The following is a 21928-nucleotide window of genomic DNA, read 5'->3' as shown; positions in this document are numbered from 1 at the left end:
AAGCAGGGATCGAACCCGCGTCCCCTGCACTGGAAGGCGGATTCTTAACCACTGGACCACCAGGGAAGTCCCCAAACAGCCTTCTGAGTGCAGATCTCCAACAGGGTACAAGTGATATTTGATAGCTCATAATTTATCTTTTTAGATATTGACAACAGTGGGTATGTCAGTGACTATGAACTCCAGGACCTGTTTAAGGAAGCAAGCCTTCCTCTGCCTGGCTACAAGGTTCGCGAAATCGTGGAGAAAATTCTAGCAGTTGCTGACAACAACAAAGATGGGAAAATCAGCTTCGAAGAGTTTGTGTCAGTAAGTAATCTAAATGCTCTCCTGGCTACTGATTGTTTTGCTTCAAGCAGAATTTCAGTAATGTCATTGCTCTTTTTGGTTAAATCTGGCTTCAGAGACCAGATAATGCACTGCTTTAAAGTGATGATCATGATGATAACAATAACAACAATAATTTCCACAGATAATTCATAAAACAAAGGAAAAAATTATTCTCAAATTGTTGGAATTGAAGTCAGGTTTAGATAATAATCTTTCATGCCCTACTAAAACTACAGTTGAATTTAAATGCTTATTGACTATCTCTGTATGCAGAATATTTTCGTATCTTAGTACTTGGTCTTGTGAAGTGGAATATTTTTTTGTAACTGAAATAGCTAAGGTATGGAAGATATACCTCCTAGAAACCGGTTGTTTCCTTGTGATTGGTTATATCTTCAGTTTTGGTAAAGCCACCGGGTGAATTTTGATGCCAACTGTGGTTTCTTTATTAAACTACCTTGAGACTCAGGGAACTGAAGAAGATGCAAAATAATATATGACTCCACCAATAAAAGAAAAATAGAACTGAATATTGTGTATCAGGTATTTCAAACCTCTCAGGCTGAGAGAGATGACTGAGTTGCCATTGCCAGCTGGCGGTTGAGGAAGAGCTGTCACTACCTTCCATCAACACCACCATGACTGTGTTTTTCACATGAAAATTAATGAACTAATTTATTCACTAATATAATTGAATAAATATTTATGAAATAGAAATTGTCTGCTTTTCATTCTTTATTCATCTGGCAAATATCTGAGCTCCTTTCTTGCCAGGAACTCAGGCACTGTGAGAAATGTGATGAACAAAAAGAGATGTAGCTCAGCTTTCATGGAGTTTACAGGTGGAGGGGAAGACGGAATCACACAGATGGATAAAAGATAACTGTGATAAATGCTGTGACAGAGCAGGACAGGTCCCTTGAAAGTTTGTAGTAGGAGGAAGTGAACTTGGTGGGGAGTTAGGGAACTCAGATTCAGGGAAATGGAAGACTGTCCCTGAAGCTGTGAAGACTGAGTTGCGATCTGAAGGATCAGATAAAAGGGGCAGGTGGGGGAAATGAGTACTGTGCAAGGCAGGCAGAGGTAACAGCATGTGTAGAGTCTCTGTGCCTTTAGGGGTGGTGAGTGCTCTCAAGCACTTGAAAAAAACATCAGTGTGGCTGGAGCTGAGATGCTAAGGGTTAGGAATGCGGCTAGAGAAGTGAGTCAGGTCATCACGGTCTTGTAGGATTTTTGTTTTTATCCTAAGAGCAGTAGGAAGCCAGTGGAATAGAGTATGAATTGACATGATCAGATTTGCATTTTTTAAAACTCACTTTGTCTGCTGCATGGAGAACTGATTGAATTCAGTTTATCCGGGCTCTAGGGTAGCCAGTGACAGAGGGACTGACAGAGGGCGTTTCTCTCTACGCCTGTGTAATTTCCAACAAAAGCTGACTTCTTGACTTTAACATGTATACGTTTGAGCTGTTCAGATGGGATAATATCTTTGTTAAGGCATTTTAAAATCTTCATCATGTAGCTAGTTATTCTTTAGTTTTTAGTACAAAAGACCATGGCAAGTCTAGGCGAACAGTTTCAGTGTGTACACTTTGAGTTTAATTATAGGTTGGGGTGCAAACATTTGTCCATTTTGTGTTGTTATAAAATGACATGAGAGTTATCTGTCTACACAAGCAATAAGTGCAAGAACAACTGATTAGTATTTATTTCGATGTCATTCCGAATAAATAACTATCCTTTACGTTGCACGGATTTTAATGGTTATTTAATCAAGAGTCAATTTTACTTCTCTCCCGTTGCAGCTAATGCAAGAGTTAAAAAGCAAAGACATCAGCAAAACATTCAGAAAAATAATTAACAAAAGAGAAGGGATTACTGCTATTGGAGGAACTTCATCCATTTCCAGTGAGGGCACACAGCATTCTTATTCAGGTAACCAACCGCCTGCTCCAAATTTAATCTTTCAATCATTGGTTCATTCAACAAGTCCTGTATGTCATCAAATCTAAGATGCCATTTACTGTAATTCGCACCATTGTTTTATGTGTCCTTGAGGGAAAATGAGACTAAATTATAAAGTGCCATCAGATTTGAAATGTATCATAATTTCAGAGGCGTCAGAATGCAAAATCCTAGAATTTATGGTAAGTAACAATAAATGAGTTTTTACTATGTGTCAGGAACAGTGGATAACAGAATTAGAAACAGCAAAGTAGAAGTTATTTATATTTCAGCACTGAATGTGTTTAATCATGACCTTGGAATGGATTTTTCATCCTGACCCGTGAGATGGGTTTACTTTAGACCTGTTTTAGGGATGGTGGAGAGGTTTATTGCGAGGACTTTCCATTTTGGGGAACTGAGATTCCTGATTCATCTTTTATCAAGCAACCAAATGACTGGTAGAGCACAGCACCTGATTTGCTTGATCTGATAGGATCACTGGATTGTTGCCCAGTGGGAAATCCAGAGTCGCATTAACTCCTAAGAGGAGATGGCTTGCCCCATGCTAAGCTTGCTTCTCAGGATCAAGATGCCTAAAAACCTTCGGCCAAGTTCCTTTTGTTCATGTTAACATAATTAGAACTATGCTTTTAAAATTTTTGATAAAAAACTCACTTTAACTTTCCCCCCTCTTTCTTCCTTTGAGATCTGAATTTGTTAATTATCCTCTTGGTTCTCTTCCTTTCTAAATGGATTTTCCTCCAACAGTATACTCACACTTCTCCTACGCACTATATATATTTTCCTAACTTTTTCCCACTAGGGAAGTGTAGTGGGGAAGGCAGTGGTCTATAACTCCATTTCTTGAAAGGTACTTACTCCTTAACTCTATTTCTGCCTGTCCATTCTAATGAAATGGCTTCTCCATTAAAAAAAAAAAAAAACTTTTTATTAAGGTATCGTATGCATTTAGCAAAGTACTGTGATCTTACATATACAGCTCAATGAGTTTTCACATGTGTATACATCATGTAGCTGCATTCATGCAACTGCCAACCAGATCAAAACACATCATTTCTATCACCTGAGTGTCTCCCTCTTGCCTCTAACAGTAACTGTCCACTTTCTGATGTCTATCACCGTAGATTATTTTTTTAGCTTGTTTATTGAGGTACAAGATGCACAGAGTAAAGTGCATACAGTGCCTTATTCTTAAGTATAATGGGAGGATTTTTTTAACCTATGAATACACCCATGTAACCATTATTTAGAACCAGATACAGAACATTTAATGGCTTTTAAAAAAAGAACAGCTTGGGCTTCCCTGGTGGCGCAGTGGTTGGGAGTCTGCCTGACGATGCAGGGGACGCGGGTTTGTGCCCCAGCCCTGGAAGATCCCATATGCCGCAGAGTGGGTGGGCCCGTGAGTCACGGCCACTGAGCCTGTGCGTCCGGAGCCTGTGCGTCCGGAGCCTGTGCTCCGTAACGGGAGAGGCCACAGCAGTGAGAGGCCCAAGAACCGCAAAAAAAAAAAAAAAAAAAAAAGAACAGCTTTATTTGAGATATAATTGAGATACCATAAATTCATCCTTTGAAAGTATAGTTCAGTAGTTTTTAATATATTCAGAGTTGTACAGTCATTAGCACCCTGTAATTTTAGAACACTTTCATTACTCCATAGAGAAACCCCATGCTCACTAGCAGCCACTCCCCATTTCCCCCTCCCCCCAGGCTCTGGCAACCATTAATCTACTTTTTATTTGTATAGATTTGCCTATTCTGGAAATTTCATGTAAATGAAATTATACAGTAGTGGCCTTTCACTTGACGGGCTTCTTCCCTGACATAATATTTTCAAGTATCATTCATGTTGTGGCATGTATCGTACTTCATTCTTTTTTATTGCTGAATAATTTCTGTTCTGTGGCTAATATCACGTTTTGCTTATCCTTTCATCAGCTGATAGATTTTTGGGTTGTTTCCACTTTTTGGTTATTATGAATAATTCTGTATGAACACTAGTGTACACATTTTTTGTGTGGACATATGCTTTGAATTCTCTTAGGTATATACCTAGGAGTGGTCTTTTGGTAACTCTGTGTTTAACATTTTAAAGAACTGCCAAACTGTTTTCCAAAGTGGCCACACATGTACATTCCCACGAGCAAGGTATGAAAGTTCCAATTCCTCCACATTCTCGTCGACACTTGTTATTGTCTATTTTGTTTATTACAGCCATCCAGTAGTTGGGAAGTGGTGTCTCATTCCTGGTTCCTATACCTGGAACACATTTCCTTTCCCTGACCATCTACACCTATTGAATATCTATCTTTCAACTAGTACCTTCTCCATAAAGCCTTTTCTTGATCAACCTAATGAGAAATGATTCTTTCCTTAAATTCCCTGAAACATTACTTGTATCACTCTTGTGGTATGTTCATTTCCCTTTAGTTGCATTTCTTCGTATATCTGTTTTATCTTATCACTACCCTAAAAATTCCTTGATGAGAGGTACAGTATCTTAGTGATCTTTAAATCCCTAGATTCTAAGTCCCTAAGCAGGTATGTATAGTGAGGTAAGAAGATAAGAAGGCAGATAATGATACCTACAAAAGTAAATGTTTGTGTCTTTATTGATTGTGTGTGTGTGTTGGATTGAATTTGGGGGTATCTACCAAATATGCCCTTAGGAAAATTACCTAGTTCTAGGAATTGGGGCAATAAAGAGAAAGGCCAGCTACCCTGTGATGGAAATTATTTTCCTTTAAGTTTTATATTGTTAAATCATTTTTATATTTACATAATAATAATGAGGCAGTAGACCATTTTTCCTTTAAGTTCCTTCCTATTTTCCCCACTGCATAGCCCAACAATTTTTTCTGCCTAAAGATCACTGTTTTTATGCTGGAAGCCATGGATTGAGAAGTTGAGGATGAAGATGGCTGAGAATAGGACTGGTATCTAGATGTGTCAGTTTTCTTTTCTTTTTTTTTTTTTACTTTTTATTATTATTATTATTTTTTTTTTTTTTTTGCGGTACGCGGGCCTCTCACTGTTGCGGCCTCTCCCGCTGCGGAGCACAGGCTCCGGACGCGCAAGCTCAGCCGCTTCACGGCATGTGGGATCTTCCCGGACTGGGACACGAACCCGCGTCCGCTGCATCCGCAGACGGACTCTCAACCACTGTGCCACCAGGGAAGCCCCTTTTTATTATTTTTAAAATAAATTTATTGATTTATTTTTGGCTGCGTTGGGTCTTCATTTCTTATAATAGAAATTCTACAGAAATGGAGCTATTTTATTCATTCAAATAACTTTTTTCTTTTTTGAAATTTATTTTTATAATGGGGTTTAGCTGATTTTCACTGCTATGTTTATGCCGCTCTACACACACTTGATTCTCTTGCGGAGACATACCAACACATAGGTTTTAAGATTCTTACTAGTCTGATATATTCCTCTGCGGTGAATAGGGGGTGTTGAGTCCAGTTCATTGAGCAAGGAGTAGGTCTTGTCTATTACATATTTGATTTATGGAACGGTATCTGTGCTAATTTCAAACTCTGGTTTTATGCATCACCCCCCCTCACCTTTCCCCTTGAGCAGGCATAAGTGTGTTTTCTAAATGTGAGACTCTGTTTTGTTTTGTAATTCAGTTCATTGTAGCCATGTTTACATTCCCTCTATAAGTGATATCTCATGATAAGTTTCTTTTTCTGTGTGGCTTATTTCACTTAGAATCATCATACCTAAATCCACTCATACTGCTACTGGCCTTATGACATTGATTTCATGGCTGAGTGATATTCCATTGTACATAAGTACCACAACTTCTTTATCCATTTTTCTCTTTCCTGGGATATTTAAGGTGCACCGAAGTCGAGGTTCTTGTAAACAGAGCAGCCCTAAACTTTGGGGCGGCTGTGTCTTGTTGATTTTTATTTTTCTCAAGATATACGCCCGTGAGTGGAAGTGCCCTATGCTCTCTAGCTCTGTTTTTTAGATGTTTTAGGAAACACCATACACTTCTCCAGAGTAGCTGTTTGCAATTTACATCTCACCCATCAGGGTAACAAGGCTCCCTGTTCTCCATGGCCTGTCCTGCCTTTCTGGTTTTTACACTTTTTTCGGATGGCCCTTTTTAAATTTTTTTTTTTACATCTTTATTGGAGTATAATTGCTTTACAATGGTGTGTTAGTTTCTGCTTTACAACAAAATTAATCAGTTATATATATACACATGTTCCCATATCTCTTCCCTCTTGCGTCTCCCTCCCTCCCACCCTCCCTATCCCACCCCTCCAGGTGATCACAAAGTACCGAGCTGATCTCCCTGTGCTATGCGGCTGCTTCCCACTAGCTATCTACCTTACGTTTGGTAGTGTATATATGTCCGTGCCTCTCTCTCGCTTTGCATTCAAATAACTCTTGATTAAAACTAGTATTTCTGTTGTAAGTTCCAAATCACAACTCTATGAAAGTTTTTTGGGGGGCAGGTGGAATTTATTGATGTGGTTATTTGTTTCTTGTATTTCCCCCCCTGGCATATATGAGTATGTGTGTGTGTGTGTGTGTGTGTGTGTGTGTGTGTGTGTGTGTGTGTGTGTGTGTGTAATCTGACCGCTGGTGTTTGGTTCCTGATCCACTAGCTCTCAGAAGGAATATATATTTGGAAAGATTTTAGAATCAAACCGAATATTTATTGTGCTAACTTAAGGTATATGACTTACTCTTCCCTGATATATCAGATGAAAAAAGTGGAATGAATTCCCCTTTTTCTTTAAACCTACGCCCTCTTAAATCCTTTATTGTTTCAGTAAGGTTTTAAAAATTGGCATTTATTATTTTTGAACAGAAATTTAAAATTATATTTTTGCGGTGCAATTAATTTTGTGAAATGAGGTATGCCAACTAAGACTTTCTGTTTTCAGAGGAAGAAAAAGTGGCTTTTGTTAACTGGATAAACAAAGCCCTGGAGAATGACGCTGACTGTAAGCATCTCATACCTATGAATCCCAATGATGGCAGTCTTTTCAAATCACTTGCCGATGGCATCCTTCTTTGGTGAGTTGAGCATTGCGTTAAGGGAGCTATGTTCTTACTGTCCACTGAAGAGCATTCAGTGAAAACTACAATTCAGTGAATCCATTGTCTTTTGAAATTAGTCAACAAGTAGCTACATTAGTCTTGAAATTTTTATATTTTATATATATTATATAGAAAATCAAGTACTATATATTTTCCAACATTTTCTTTCAAATGCAATCTCTTATTTGGGATCTTTTTCATGTTTCCTTAACGATGCCAGGAAACTTTTGAGTTACTCCTCTGATGCATTTAATAATGTTCACAGGGTTTCTTTCTTTTCTTTTTTTTTTTTTGGCCGTGCCATGCAGCTTGCAGGATCTTAGTTCCCCGACCAGGGATTGAACCTGGTCCTGCTGGCAGTGAAAGCATGGAGTCCTAACCACTGGACTGCCAGGGAATTCCCCATTGTTTCTTTCTTCACTTCTCAGTGTGGGGCTGTTGATCATTGACTGGGACAGGAACATGAGGAAATATAATAGAACTATATATCTCATTTGTGCTTAAATCAGGTTAACATTTTAATTCAATCTTGTCATATCCATGGCTCTTTGCAATCTATTTCTGCTCACTAGATTGTAAACTCTCTAAGGGCATGTCTTTGTCCTTGTTGTGTGTACTAAAGTCCCAGCGTACTTGTTTGAACAAAGCAGATATCTCTTATTTTTTAAGTTTATAAAAAAACAGAAGACTTTCAAAGAAGAAAACCACAAATATTCTTAGCACCCATAAATAGCTATTATTGCTATTCTGGCACATTTCCTCAGTCTTTTTTCTGTGTTTTTTAGTTAAAAATAAAAAACTATCCATGAGTACAGGATATTAGTTTTTAGGACATTACGTATACAATATACCTTGAATTCTACCTACAAGTCTGATCTGTTCCTCTGACCTTCAGAGGAAATTCCTATTATGAATTGAATGGGTATTTTCTTACCTTTATTAAAATACAGAGATAAAATTTATATTAGTTTCTTTTAAAATGTTTGAATTACCGAAATTTCAGACCAAGTCTCTGGCTCTTCATCTTTCTGCAGCAACAGTAATTTTAACGCTGTTCATATCACTTTATGAAATTAGCCTTCTTGAGGATTTTTTTATTCAACATTTCAGGCTGCTGAATGTTGATGATCATTAAAGGAAATAAAGGCAAGATTCACATAAAGAAAATGCAAGAGTGTTTGAAAACAGTTAGAAGGAAATGCTAAGATTACAATTGCAGTGAATGATGAATGTGTTTTAGGTTAGGGAATATTTCTTAGATTTTTAAAATTAAGTCCCTGACATGAATTATAGTATAATTTTCAAAGAAATGGATGGTTACTTTTCAAAATTTAACTTTATTGTCTACTTGCAAAAATAAACTGAAAACATTTCTGGGAGTCTTAAACTAAATTATTCCCATTTTCTCTTTAGTAAAATGATCAACTTATCTGAACCAGATACAATTGATGAAAGAGCCATTAATAAGAAGAAGCTCACCCCTTTCACTATTTCTGTAAGTATTTGTCCTTTGCTAGTAATCATGTTACTGTAAGGATCATGGATCCCTTATTAATGGATCTTTAGGCCCAGGCAAATCCTTTGATTTAACATAATTTTGGTTTCCTATTAAAAACTAGGTTTTTACTAAGTAAAAATTCAGCTGCATTTTTTAATGAAGAAATTAAGATTCAAAGTACGTTGGATGAAATTTAAAGTAGTGTCCAGATTATATTCCTCAACTATTGTAGTTACTGAGTTATTTTTATTAATGAATATTCGCTTGATGCCAGTGTTTTTGTTGGTTGATTGAGATAAGAATACTCCACAGTTTTACCACATGTGTTACCATTTCACAAAATTTTCGCTATTCTTTCTGTACTAGATTGTTCTGTAGTCAGCTTCTCCATTCAGATCTTGTTAAAGTCCGGGAATTTATAGTCACCACACTTTTCCCCTCAAAGTCTCTAGATCAATAGAGGAATATCAGTATCTACTCAGTACATACTAGGTACCAGTCACTGTTCTGAACACACCACATGAATTATCCCTTTGACTTCTCCCAGCAGCCTTAAAGTAAGGTGGATGCTGTGATTTTACAGATGAGGAAACCGAGGCACTGAGAGGTTGCACAGTGGCCGACGCAGGATCTGGTCCCAGTAGTCTAGCTCCAGAGCCCATCCTTTTAATCACCAAGCTATACTGCCACTCTCATGTGGTGGTAGTAATAAGCAACTAAGTTAATGTGCTAGTCACAGCTGTAGCTATTAAAAGTGAGCTACTGCTAGGCTGTTTCCTTTATTTCTATTGGCAGGTATAATTCTTGATTTTGCTAAGGTTGTTAAGGCTCATCTATAAGGAAGCTATGACCTTGGAGTAGTGGTATGTGGTTAGTCTCAGACTATCCAAGGGGTCCTCCCATTTCCCGTTATTCTTGAGTAGTACAGAATTTGCTGTTGACTAACATGGCTTTCTTGACCCCCATTTTCCAATAATGTTACATATTCCTAGCAGAAACTACCATTCTTGAAGAAGCCCCTTTCTGACTGCAATTGCCAGAAGTTTATTCTCCTTCATATCTTGTGTCAGGATGTTTCCTTTAATATCTATCATTGTTGAAAATATACATCTTATTTTTAGAATGCATGTGTCACACCATTTTTTATGGCCCTGAATCTGAAATGCAACATTTCTTACTATTGTATAAATTAATTGTACGGTTTTACTTTTAATACTTATATGCAGTGCATTGGAGAAAATGAAGAAAAATATTCTGTAACTATTTTTGCAATACTATAGGATGGGTCTGAGGGGCTAAGTTTTTTATACTTCTGTTTTTAGAGATAGCATTCTTCCAATATGAGTAGGGATAATAGTCGAGGTCTCTAAGATGCTTGAAAAAGTGTACTAATGTAGAATGAGAAAAGATAGCCCTCTGGGAAGGGGCAAAGTGTTACTGTGGTTATTAAATCTGTTTTGTTTATTCAGTAATTTTAGAGCTCTGGGAATAGATCTGCTAGACAGCTACCCGTTTCCCATGAAACTTTATCTCGAAGAAGCCTAATTCATTTGTAAAAGATTGTGATAATATAGTTTTTCGCCTCATGATGATAGGTTGGTAAAGTATCATGATGTATGAAAGAAGAGAAATATAAAAGGATGAAAATGACATATAATAACTATGAAAGCAAGGGAAAGAGATCAGGTAGCTAAGAGCAGGACTCATTTATGATCTTGGATACTTGGTCATCTCTCTTTCTACCCAATGTGTTGCTGAGCTGCATTCTTTTGATTGTTTGTCATTATTGAAAGAAAAATAATTATATGAGTAAGAGTCAAACAGATGGCAATGATTTAGGGACCTAAAAGTCAGGAAACTAACACAAGAGTAGGTATAGGAGATTGAATCTGTTCCTTGTAAATGTAAAAACTCCATTGCAATTGATATACTCACATATATACCAGGTGTGTATGTATATACTTTACACTTACATATGTTTACAAATGTACACACACATATATGACCTTAATTTCAATTACACTTTAAGTAGGGAAAACATAAAGCTCATTTGGACATTACAAATGCAGTGAAAGTGATGGTATGTAAAATAAGGATGAAATCTGAATAACAAAGAATGCCTTTGTCCTTACCCGATAAGTGTTTAGCACAGCCCTCTAAAAAAAATCATTCACAAAGTGGACTCATCTGGAATTGAAGCTTTATTGGAAACGAAAATTTGCAAAGTGGTATGAATTAAAAGAAAGAAAACTTGCAATCCCTATTTGAGACTGTTAGTAAAGAGTTGGATAGTTAATCAAAATAGAAGGGACATGAGAAACCATCTCACACAGCAGTGTAAATTTTTCTGCCTGGTAAAGTGGGCTCTATCTTAGACACAGACAATTCACTGATACACAAAAAAGATGGGAGAAAATGGATGGCTTTCCAAGATAAACTGCCATGTTTGCTTGATTGTTTTGTTAGTATCTCTGTAGGGTAAGATATCCTATTTTACAGATTAGGACACTGAAACACAAGGAGGAACAACCTCTCTTATGTCTCCGTTGTTGAAGGTTCCCCATTGTTCTCGCCTATCCCCCCCAAAACAGGTCTTCAGGAAGGAAGGGCAGTTGTCCATGTTAGGACTTGGAGAGCAACCTCTGTATGGGGTTCTCCTGTTACTTCTTGTTCTTTAGAATCTGCTCTAGACAACAGTGGTCATCCCATTCCCTCATTTCCAGTAGGGCAATAATGTATTTACCAATTAGAAACTACCATTTATTTGAGGAAGCACATTTTAGCTCCTTATTTTCAATCCATTTTTAGCCAATTACTCAGAAGTCATTTACTATACTTGTAAAGCCAACATTTTTGAATAAAATTAACATCGAAAGCTGGTTCTCCATATATCACCAACATAACCTGTTAAGACAAAGCTGAGTTTTACAGCTTACAGCAGTAAGAGAAAACACCACCTGCAAATCTGTGGCAGTGTCTTCAAGCTGAGGTTAGAACTGATGATTTGGAATTGTGGTTTAAGGTGGGTCTTTCACTGTGGGAGAGGGGAAGAGAGGAGACTAATGACTGGGTAAGGATGATGATGCAACTGATGCAACAGTCAGAACTGGTGGAAATTGCAAGGGGAGGATTTCAAGGTGAGGGTGTCAAAGAATCTTTTAGAGTATTAACTGTCCATTGATACTTTCCACTGAGGAGTTGATAGGTCTTGCAAGTAGTGGCTGCAATGAACAATCAAATATTTTGCCTTCTTCTCCTGGAAGAATAAAGTCATGCCAGTGAAGACAGAGGAATAAGTGCAAAGTCACATTAAGGTGTGGTTTCCTTGTCACTGTCCAGGCTGAGAAAAGCAGTGGAAGGTTTTGGTTCTCACTAGTTATTACAGTCAATTTGGTGAAATTACATATTTCTTCTGGCCACAGTACCATGCTGTCAATGTAATGGGTCGTTGCAAGATTAACACTATTACTGGAAAAATTTTCAGTCCAGTTCTTTCCCCAGCTAATGCATTCTGGGGAATCACAACCGGAGCAAACATTCTTTATGCTCTTGGAAATGAAGAGAGAAACATATTACTGGTCTAGCGTAAATTGACAGAGGCTGTCTCTTGAAAGTTATATTGATTTGATTTAAGGTAATTAAACATATCTGAAGGTAGGAAAAATCTTCTGAATATCTAGAAAATACTTGAAATTTACTGAAAATATTTTCACAATTATCATGTTTATTTAGGTTGTAAATATATTGAAGGATTCTCTGGTTCTGCCTTCTTTTGGGAGAACTGCATTTAAATGAATATTGCTTAATACCACTACAAAAATAATTTAATTCCAAATGCTTACTTCAGTTACCCTTGACTAAACCCCAAGAGATACAGCCACTTACTTGGAGCCCAGCAAGATAAATTGCTTCAGCATACTGTAAGAGGAAGCCATTGAAATAATCACTCTGCTTTGTAAACCTTTGTGTAACTTCTGGCTAGTAAACATAAAAATTTAAACAAACTGTGGGAGCAGGGGCCCCACCCAAACGTGGACTGTAGAAATAAAAGAGGAAAAGACAGTCTCTACCTTTTCCCCAAAGCAAATCAAACACAATTAACAACAAATCCCCTAGCTCTTAAAGTTACCTCCTCTTATCTTTGGTAACTTAAAAGTCTGACTGTATTGATTATTTATCACCATTAAATGGCCAAAAAAAGTAGGCCAATAGCAAACAGGCCACCGTGCCTTTCCAAAAGGTGAAAAGTTGATCGGAAAAATGTCATCGGTACATAGTATGCGTTTGTTATTTAGGGAAGAAATTTGAGGAGGAGGGAATAAAAAAAAAAGTTAAAAGCCAAGGTAACTCTAAATTTTTCGAATTCAGTGTCTTTTCCAATTTGCTGCCTTGTGTTGTCCCAAACTGTTTTTTTGTTGTTTGGTGGCTCTTTTTTTGTACATTTGTGTTTCTGATCACTGGTATAGCATTGATAGATGACAGCTAAAGCAAAAATTAATTAATATTATTAAATAAATATTGCCCTCAATTAAGCTTTTAGATTAAAATTAATGGCATGTTTGGATAAAAAACTTTGAGTTACCCTTTTTTAGGTTTATTTGAAAATAATTTCAAACGTAGAGAAAGTTGCAAAACTAAAAACTATACAAAAACACTCATACATCCTTTACCTGGGTTCACCTGTTGTTAGTGGTTTATTGCACTTTAATATTTGTGCTCTCTCCCTCGTGTGTGCGTGTGTACACAACCTTTTTTCCTGGACCACTTGAGGATAAGTTACATACCTTATCACTCTTTACCAGTGAATTCCTTAGCATATATTTACTCAGAACAAGGATTTTCTCTTATATTACCACAGTATAGTTATCAAGTTTATAAATTTGTATATTGAGAGGCACAAGATATCTGTATGTCTCTTATAGTTGATTTTAGTTTTTATCATCAGGTTAAGATGTTACCCAGTTTCTCCACTGTATAATTACTGTTTCCTTTTCTTTTTCTCCCTTGCAACTAATAAGCAGTCCATGAGGAAACACTTGAAGGCCATGCAGATATCCTGCTCCATAACAGAATTTTCTCCTAGATTTTAGATTCCCTAGATTGATGATTCTTTCCTAACAGGGTCTTTACCGTGATGGTTGCAAAATTATGTTTTTTTTTCAACTCCAGCACTTCCTCCACATTTACTAGTCTTTTATTTTTTTATTTTTGTTTTGCGGTACGCAGGCCTCTCGCTGCTGTGGCCTCTCCCGCTGCGGAGCACAGGCTCCGGACGTGCAGGCTCAGCGGCCATGGCCCACGGGCCCAGCCGCTCCGCGGCATGTGGGATCCTTCCGGACCGGGACACGAAGCCGTGTCCCCTGCATCGGCAGGCTGACTCCCAGCCACTGCGCCAACAGGGAAGCCTTAGTCTTTTATTATTTGGCATTCTTCTGTAACCCAGAGACCTCTCTTCTCTCTCTCTGTCATTGATAGGACTCAGGAATTCCTACTTTTTCCAGTGGCTTAATTCATTACTGTGCTTGATTATTTTGGTGCTTAACTTGTCCCAGATTTGGCCATAGAGAGCACCTTCAAGATGGCTCTGGGCCATTTTTCCTTTTTTTTCCATTGTTGTAAAATACACATAACATAAAATTGACCACTTTAACCATTTTTAAGTGTACAGTTCTGTGGCATTAAATACATTCACATTGCTATGGATTCATCAATACCATTCTTCTCCAAAACTCTTCTCATCCTCCCAAACTGAAACTCTATACCCATTAAATAATAGCTCCCTGGGACTTCCCTGGTGGTGCAGTGGTTAAGAATCCGCCTGCCAACGTGGGGGACACGGGTTCAAGCCCAGGTCTGGGAAGATCCCACATGCTGCGGAGCAACTAAGCCCGTGTGCCACAACTACTGAGCCTGCGCTCTGGAGCCTGTGAGCCACAACTACTGAAGCCTGCGAGCCACAACTACTGAGCCCATGTGCCACAACTACTGAAGCCTGTGCGCCTAGAGTCCGTGCTCCGCAACAAGAGAGGCCACCGCAACGAGAAGCCCATGCACTGCAAAGAAGAGTAGCCCCCGCTCACCTCAGCTAAAGAAATCCCACGTGCAGTAACGAATACCCAATGCAGCCAAAAATAAATGAATGAATGAATGAATGAATTATTTTTTTAAAAAGCTCCCCATTGTCCACTCCCCCATCCCCTGGCTATCACCATTCCACTTTCTGTCTCTATGAATTTGGCTACTCTGGGTACCTCATATAAATGGAATCATACAATAGTTCTTTTTTATGGCCAGCTTATTTCACTTAGCATAATGTCTTCAGGATTCATCCATGTTGCAGCCTGTGCAGAATTCCCTTCCTTTCTAAAGCTGAATAATATTCTATTGTATGCCTATACCGTATTTTACTTATCTGTTTATCTGTGGCTGGACACTTGGGTTGTTTCCACCTTTTGGCTTTTGTGAATAATGCTGCTACACACATGGGTATACAAATGTCTCTTTGAGTCCTAACTTGCTTTTTTTTTTGAGTAAATATCCAGAAGTAGATTTGCTAAACTATATGGTACTTCTGTGTTTAATTTTTTGAAGAATAGCCATACTGTTTTCCACAGAAACTGCACCATTTTACATTCCCACTAGCAATGCACAGGGTTCCAATTTATCTACATCCTCTCCAACACTTGTTATTTTATTTTGTTTTTTTTTTTAATAATAGACATCCTGATGGGTGTGAAGTGGTACCTCATTGTGGTTTGGTTGACGTTTCCCTGATGATTAGTCATGTTGATCTGCTTTTCACGTGCTTACTGTTCATCTGATATCTTCTTTGGAGAAATGTCTGTTCATGTCGTCTGCCCATATTTTAATCAGGTTGTTTTATTGTTGTTGAGTTGTAGGAGTTCTTTCTCTCATCATAATTAGAGCTCATACTCTAATTGGGGGTGATATAAAAATAAATATATAACTATATAACATGTCGGAGAATGATACAGAGTAAAATAGAGAATGATGAGTGTGAGCAAAGGCTGTGGTGATGCTTGCTATCTTGTGTAGGACAATTGGGAAAGCCATTAGGTGCATTTGAGCAGTGTAAAGGAATTGTGGATATTTGAGGAAAGTGTGTTCCAGGCAGAGGGAATAGCAAGTTCAAAGGCCCTATAGAGCTGGAACAGAGTGAGTGAGAGGAGATAGTGGGAATGATGGGGAACATTTGTAGGGTTTCAAAGCTAGGGAATGCCATCGGGTCCATATTTTAATAAGGTTACCAACAGCAGGGTACTATGGAAGGTGGGTTTTAGAGAGTAAGTCTGACCATGGGTGTTAGGAAGGAATTAAGAAACTTGAAGAAAGGTACTGACAGTTTCCAGAGGTATTTAGAAGGTGGAATTGACAGAAATTGGTCACAGGATGTTAGAGGCAAGAAGAACAAGGATTCTGACTTAGGAAGAAAGAAGCAAGAATGAAGGTTGGTCCTGTCAACCAAGACAGGAAATAAAGGAAAAGCCAGTTTTGACAGAGGATTAGAGGAAGACTGGGGAAGCATGGCCAGAAAATTGCTTCAATTATGGACATGTTGAGTTTGAGATACTTGTGAAACATCCAGGTAGACATAACCAAATATGTATGCAGGTGTAGAGCTTAGAGTGGATGCTGGGAGGAAGTGTGGCCTGGAGATATGGCTTTGAAAGTCATTGGCATATAGAGGTGATATAAGTACTACTTATGTTAAAAAAAATGGGAAGTTTCACCATCCATTGTGTCTTATTTACCTTCACAACTTGTTGATAAAGAGTTTAGAAAGTACTTTCTCACGTGTATTTTTCTTTGTGGCGATTCAGGAAAATTTAAACCTAGCCCTGAATTCTGCCTCAGCCATTGGTTGTACAGTGGTCAACATTGGTGCACAGGATCTCAAAGAAGGAAAACCTCACTTGGTCTTGGGACTTCTCTGGCAGATCATCAAAGTTGGTCTTTTTGCTGATATTGAGATTTCCAGAAATGAAGGTAAGGTCATCAAAAATATTTACTTTTCATTGATATATACTTACTGTGGGAAAAATTTATATTTCATTGTTTTCCTCTCAGCCCTGATTGCATTGCTAAATGAAGGTGAGGATCTAGAAGAGCTGATGAAGCTTTCTCCAGAGGAATTACTGCTGCGTTGGGTGAACTACCATCTGACCAATGCAGGATGGCGTACCATCAGCAACTTCAGCCAGGACATTAAGGTTCATATTTTAATGTTCAAATTTGCGACATACAAAAAGGATGTAGATGCATGTCAGGAACAAAAGGAGTTCAGACTTAATTTGTATGTGTGTGTGTGTTATGGCTGTGATTTTTTAAACAAAGACAAAAAAGAACTTCAATCACAGACTTAAATTTGAATTGAAGTTTAATTCACAAGCACACAGTGTAGAAAATGAAATTTTTGCATTTCTCTGTGTGAGGTGGATCCCCCACTTATAATCACAAAATCTTTTACTAAAAAAAAACAAAAAACTGGTTTATTGGCTTTTAAAAAGAAATACAACTGGTTGTGAGAGGAAAGAGATGCTAGCATTAGCAGATTAAAGTATCGTTTCCCTTTTTGTATGCCACGGATAGATTAGATTATAATGAGAATGTCAGTCTGTTAATTTGGACTGAGAATTACATCTGTTGCTAGACTAGAGGCCCTTGTGGGCTTGTCCAGTTTAATACTTACTTCCACTTTCTCAATAACCAGCTAAGAGGAAACCAAAGTATCAGAGGGCATAGGGAATCAGTAGACCAAAGGGGGTCTTCAGGTGTGTCTCTGAACCAAAGTAGCTTGAAACACTTCCCTCCCCACTGGAAGAGACTGGTCAAGGAAACTTGGCCCTAATCTTAACTGATGCTGATCCTTAGGAGTGTAAACAAATGAAAGAGGTGAGGAAGGGCCTTCCAGGTTTAGGAAACAGTGTTGCTAGAAGCTCTCAAGGGTGAAACAGCATAGTGCATTCAGGATCCTGTAAGCAATAAGTAAAGGTTACTAAGTTATTATTCCATTCTTTGAGATGAGGACAATTGCTTCAATTTGAGTACTTTTCCCCGTAAATCCAATGATGATTTTATTCATTTGAAAAATTCTGTTTTGTTTCCTTCCTTAAAGGATTCAAGAGCCTATTTTCATCTGCTTAATCAGATTGCACCTAAAGGTGACCGGGATGATGGACCTGCCATTGCCATTGACCTTTCAGGATTTAATGTGAGTATAGTTTTTAATTAAAATTTTAAAAAATTTTGATAAAATATGCATAGCATAAAAATGACAATTTTACGTGTACAGCTCAGTGGCGTTACATTTGCAGTACATGCAACCATCACCAGTATCCCTCTCCAAAAATTTTTCCTCATCACATAGTGAAGTCTGTATCCATTAAACAATAACTCCCCATTCCCCTCTCTCCCAAGCTCCTGGTAACCACTATGCTACTTTGCGTCTCTATGAATTTGACTAGCGAGTACAGTCATATTTAGAGTACAGTTCGCTTCAGGCAGCATTCCCTGGTGGCGTCCTCAGCCCTTCATTAAACCTTGGCTCTTTGCTTTTCAGAAGTTATTTTTCATGCCCTAGGCTCTAAATTTCCATGCTAAGCCATCTGGCTGTCATGAGTGAGGAAGGGGAATTGCAGAATTCTGACCTTGAGTATGTGTGGAATCAACCCTACACTCACATTTCCCTGGTGCAACATCACTGGAACACACCAGGGTGCTTTTGCTGCTGTGCACAAGGAAAGGGAGCAACAAGCTGTTATTAGATTTCTAAGCAATTGATTATAAGTTCTTCCAACTTATATTTGACAATACACAAAATAAAAAATGGCAATTCCTAGTATTTATGGTGTAGGAAGAACTGATACAAATCCTGACCCATCTAACACATTTTATAGGAAGCCCATTCTTTTAGCATAAGTTCTAAGTAGCAGGGATGGTTCTATCGAAATCTTAAAGTATGGTCAGATTATAGTTTGTATGAAAATCCATTAAGTACTTAAAGTGTAATATCCAGAATATTTAGTTTTAAAGGCAACTTGAGTCATCACTAATTAATTATATTTTACATTATTATAAAATCTAAAAATCAGTATTGCAAAATTTACAAATTAGCTTGAGTACAAAAATTAGGAAGTTAAAAAAACTTACAGAAAGTTTCAAACCTATTCAAAAGTGGGCAAACTTAATATACTGAACTACCATGTGTTCATCCCCCAAGTTCAACAACTATCAACTCATGGTCAGTCTTGTTTCTTCATTTATCACCTACCTATTTGCTTCCTCTTCCATATTATTTTGAAGCAAATCCTAGACATGGTATCATTTCATCAATATGTACTTCTAAAAGATAAAGAGCCTTTAAAAATATAACCATAATACCTTACATAACTAAAAAATTAACAATAATCTGTAATATCAAAATAACTAGTCAGTGTTGACATTTCCTGTTGCCTCACAAATGTCAGGTTTTCTTTTTATAATTTATCTGAATTAAGATCTAAGTAAGGTCCACATATTGTGATCTGTTCACGTCTACCTGAGGAGCTTTTTATTGCTGTTTAATAGCATTGAACCTATTGCTTTCTCTGATTTCAATTACATTTTATTTACAACTCTGGTGCACAGAATTAGATAAGTCATAATCCTTGGTCATGATATACTCTCATCATGGGTCCAGGCATGTCCCTCTTTTTATTTATTTTTGTCTGGTAGTTGTTTGTATTGAAATTGTAACAAGCTCATACAAACCCTCAATCCAACAAGAAAGCTAAGACTTTGACATCAGTTTACATTTAGCTGTGTAGTTCTTCCCTATGCCATCTCTCTGCGTCCCCTTAATGTGATAATCACCATCTTGAATCTTATGTTCATCGTTTTTTGCCTTTCTTTTGCTATAGTTTTCTTTCAACCAAATGTATTTCTTAAAAAATTAAATTTATTTTACTTTAAAAAAATTTTTTTATTGGAGTATAGTTGATTTACAATGTTGTGTTAGTTTCAGGTGTACCGCAAAGTGAATCAGTTATACATATACATATATCCACTCTTTTTTAAGATTCTTTTCCCATATAGGCCATTAGAGAGTATTGAGTAGAGTTCCCTGTGCTACACAGTAGGTCCTTATTACTTATCTATTTTATATATAGTAGTGTGTATATGTCAATCCCAATCTCCCAATTTATCCCTCCCCTACTTATCCCCTGGTAACCATAAGTTTGTTTTCTACAAAATTTATTTTACTTTTTAACTTCATATAAAGTTTATCATATACTTAAATTTCTATACTTATTTTGAACATATTAATGAGTCACTCATTGTGTGAATATAACACAGTTTCACAGTTTTCATCTGCTCTCCTGTTGATAAGCATTTGGTTTGTTTCCAGGGTTTTGCAATTGTGAAAAGTGCTGTTCCTACTGACTTTAATATTTTTTATATATATCCCAGCTTGTTTTTCATTGAGAAAAGAGTCTACTGGAAATACCAGAGTAGAAAGGGTGAGATAGCTAAGCCTCTTAGCCAGAAAGCATTCTAGTATATGGCCTTGAGCAAGTTACCTATAATTCAGCCAGTAGAAGCTTACTGATACAATGTTTGAGAGTTTTGTTGAGTACTTCAGCAATGAGGGTGAAATATTCCACTGATCCCAGCAAGAAAACTCAGAGACTTGTTCTTACCGATTTAAAAGAAATGGGGAAGTTAATTTGGAATTCCTGCACATTCTGACCCTATTTTGAGCCATTATTTGATATATTTCCAGAAAAGTAGTTGCTTATAAATATGTATATGAATTAAAAATTATTCCAGTAAAAAGTTTAATCTTGAACATTTTTGTTTTATTTCATTGTTTAGGAGGAAAATGACTTGAAGCGTGCTGAATTCATGCTTCAGGAAGCAGATAAACTGGGCTGCAGACAGTTTGTTACTCCTGCAGATGTGGTTTCAGGCAATCCTAAACTTAATTTAGCTTTTGTAGCTAATCTGTTTAACACATACCCAAGCCTACACAAGCCTGATAATAATGACATCGATATGAATTTATTGGAAGGTATGCTGTCTCTGTCTTTAATTGATTCACTGTGTGTATCTTTTTGTGGTATTGTCCTACTTCACTGTCAGAGGTAGGGGATTGTGGTGGGAGATGAAGTTTACTGTGTGTAGGCATGTGCATTCATTAAAAAGTTCAACTTAAAGTCGTTTTTCATGAGAATGCTGAGGTAGATTTTACATGTCTGTCATTTCTCCATAAGAGTTTAGTGAAAACCATCATACATTTAAAACGTTCTCTTAAATGACCACATAACATAATTACACCACCAATATGGACAATGAATTATAGCTATTGGAAAAAATAATTATTTGTAGCTTTTTTCTCCTTTGAAAGCTACAGTTTGACTCCAGTATTGTTCTCTTTTTAATGTGTTTAGTGTACATGAAAAAATTTACAATATTCATTACTTGTCTTGTGTGTGGGCTATTGTTATCTGTCTCATAATTTATAATACTTTCCTGTTTTGCTTCATGAAATGCAGATTTGACCCCTCCTAATGTAGGTACTGTATTTAGTACTTTTCTCTACTCTATAAATATATTCATTCTGAATGTTCTTTTTATTAGTACCATTTATTCTTTCTGTCTGGGTTGATATTTATTTTTTGCATTGTTCATGTTGTGTTTTTTTTTCTGTCTTAATATGCCTAAAGAATGAATGATGACAAGCAAGAAACACAAATGAAACCTGATTAGGATAGCAGAGCAAGACTTGATTATGTAAACTCTCCACCTAATTTGCCTTCTATAATGATGGAATAGTGTAGTTGTTAACACATTAGAAATCAATTTTGACAACTGATTTCATGATTTGATGTAAAGCCTTTATCCCTCTGCTGTGAATAAACAAACTTATCTTTTTTTTTAAGTTAAAAGTTTATTCTTTTTTTTTAACATCTTTATTGGAGTATAATTGCTTTACAATGGTGTGTTAGTTTCTGCTGTATAACAAAGTGAATCAGTTATACATACACATATGTTCCCATATCTCTT

General features: G+C 37.1%; 1 protein-coding gene across 3 annotated transcripts in view; it reads left to right on the top strand.

Moving 5' to 3' along the window:
* PLS1 (plastin 1) overlaps positions 1-21928 on the top strand; it is a 120418-nt gene that overhangs the window by 73912 nt on the left and 24578 nt on the right. For all 3 annotated transcript variants that reach the window (XM_067737611.1, XM_067737612.1, XM_067737613.1), the window contains 8 exons: positions 146-309; positions 2136-2265; positions 7209-7341; positions 8779-8860; positions 16705-16870; positions 16952-17094; positions 18000-18095; positions 20738-20933. In XM_067737611.1, coding sequence (XP_067593712.1) covers positions 146-309; positions 2136-2265; positions 7209-7341; positions 8779-8860; positions 16705-16870; positions 16952-17094; positions 18000-18095; positions 20738-20933 — 1110 coding nt within the window. The remainder of the gene's footprint in view (positions 1-145; positions 310-2135; positions 2266-7208; positions 7342-8778; positions 8861-16704; positions 16871-16951; positions 17095-17999; positions 18096-20737; positions 20934-21928) is intronic.

The sequence above is a fragment of the Pseudorca crassidens genome, chromosome 5 (genome assembly GCF_039906515.1).
Source record: "Pseudorca crassidens isolate mPseCra1 chromosome 5, mPseCra1.hap1, whole genome shotgun sequence".
Taxonomy (NCBI): Eukaryota; Metazoa; Chordata; class Mammalia; order Artiodactyla; family Delphinidae; genus Pseudorca; species Pseudorca crassidens.
Note: the sequence above shows the minus strand (reverse complement) of the source record. Positions and strands in the feature narration are given on the sequence as shown.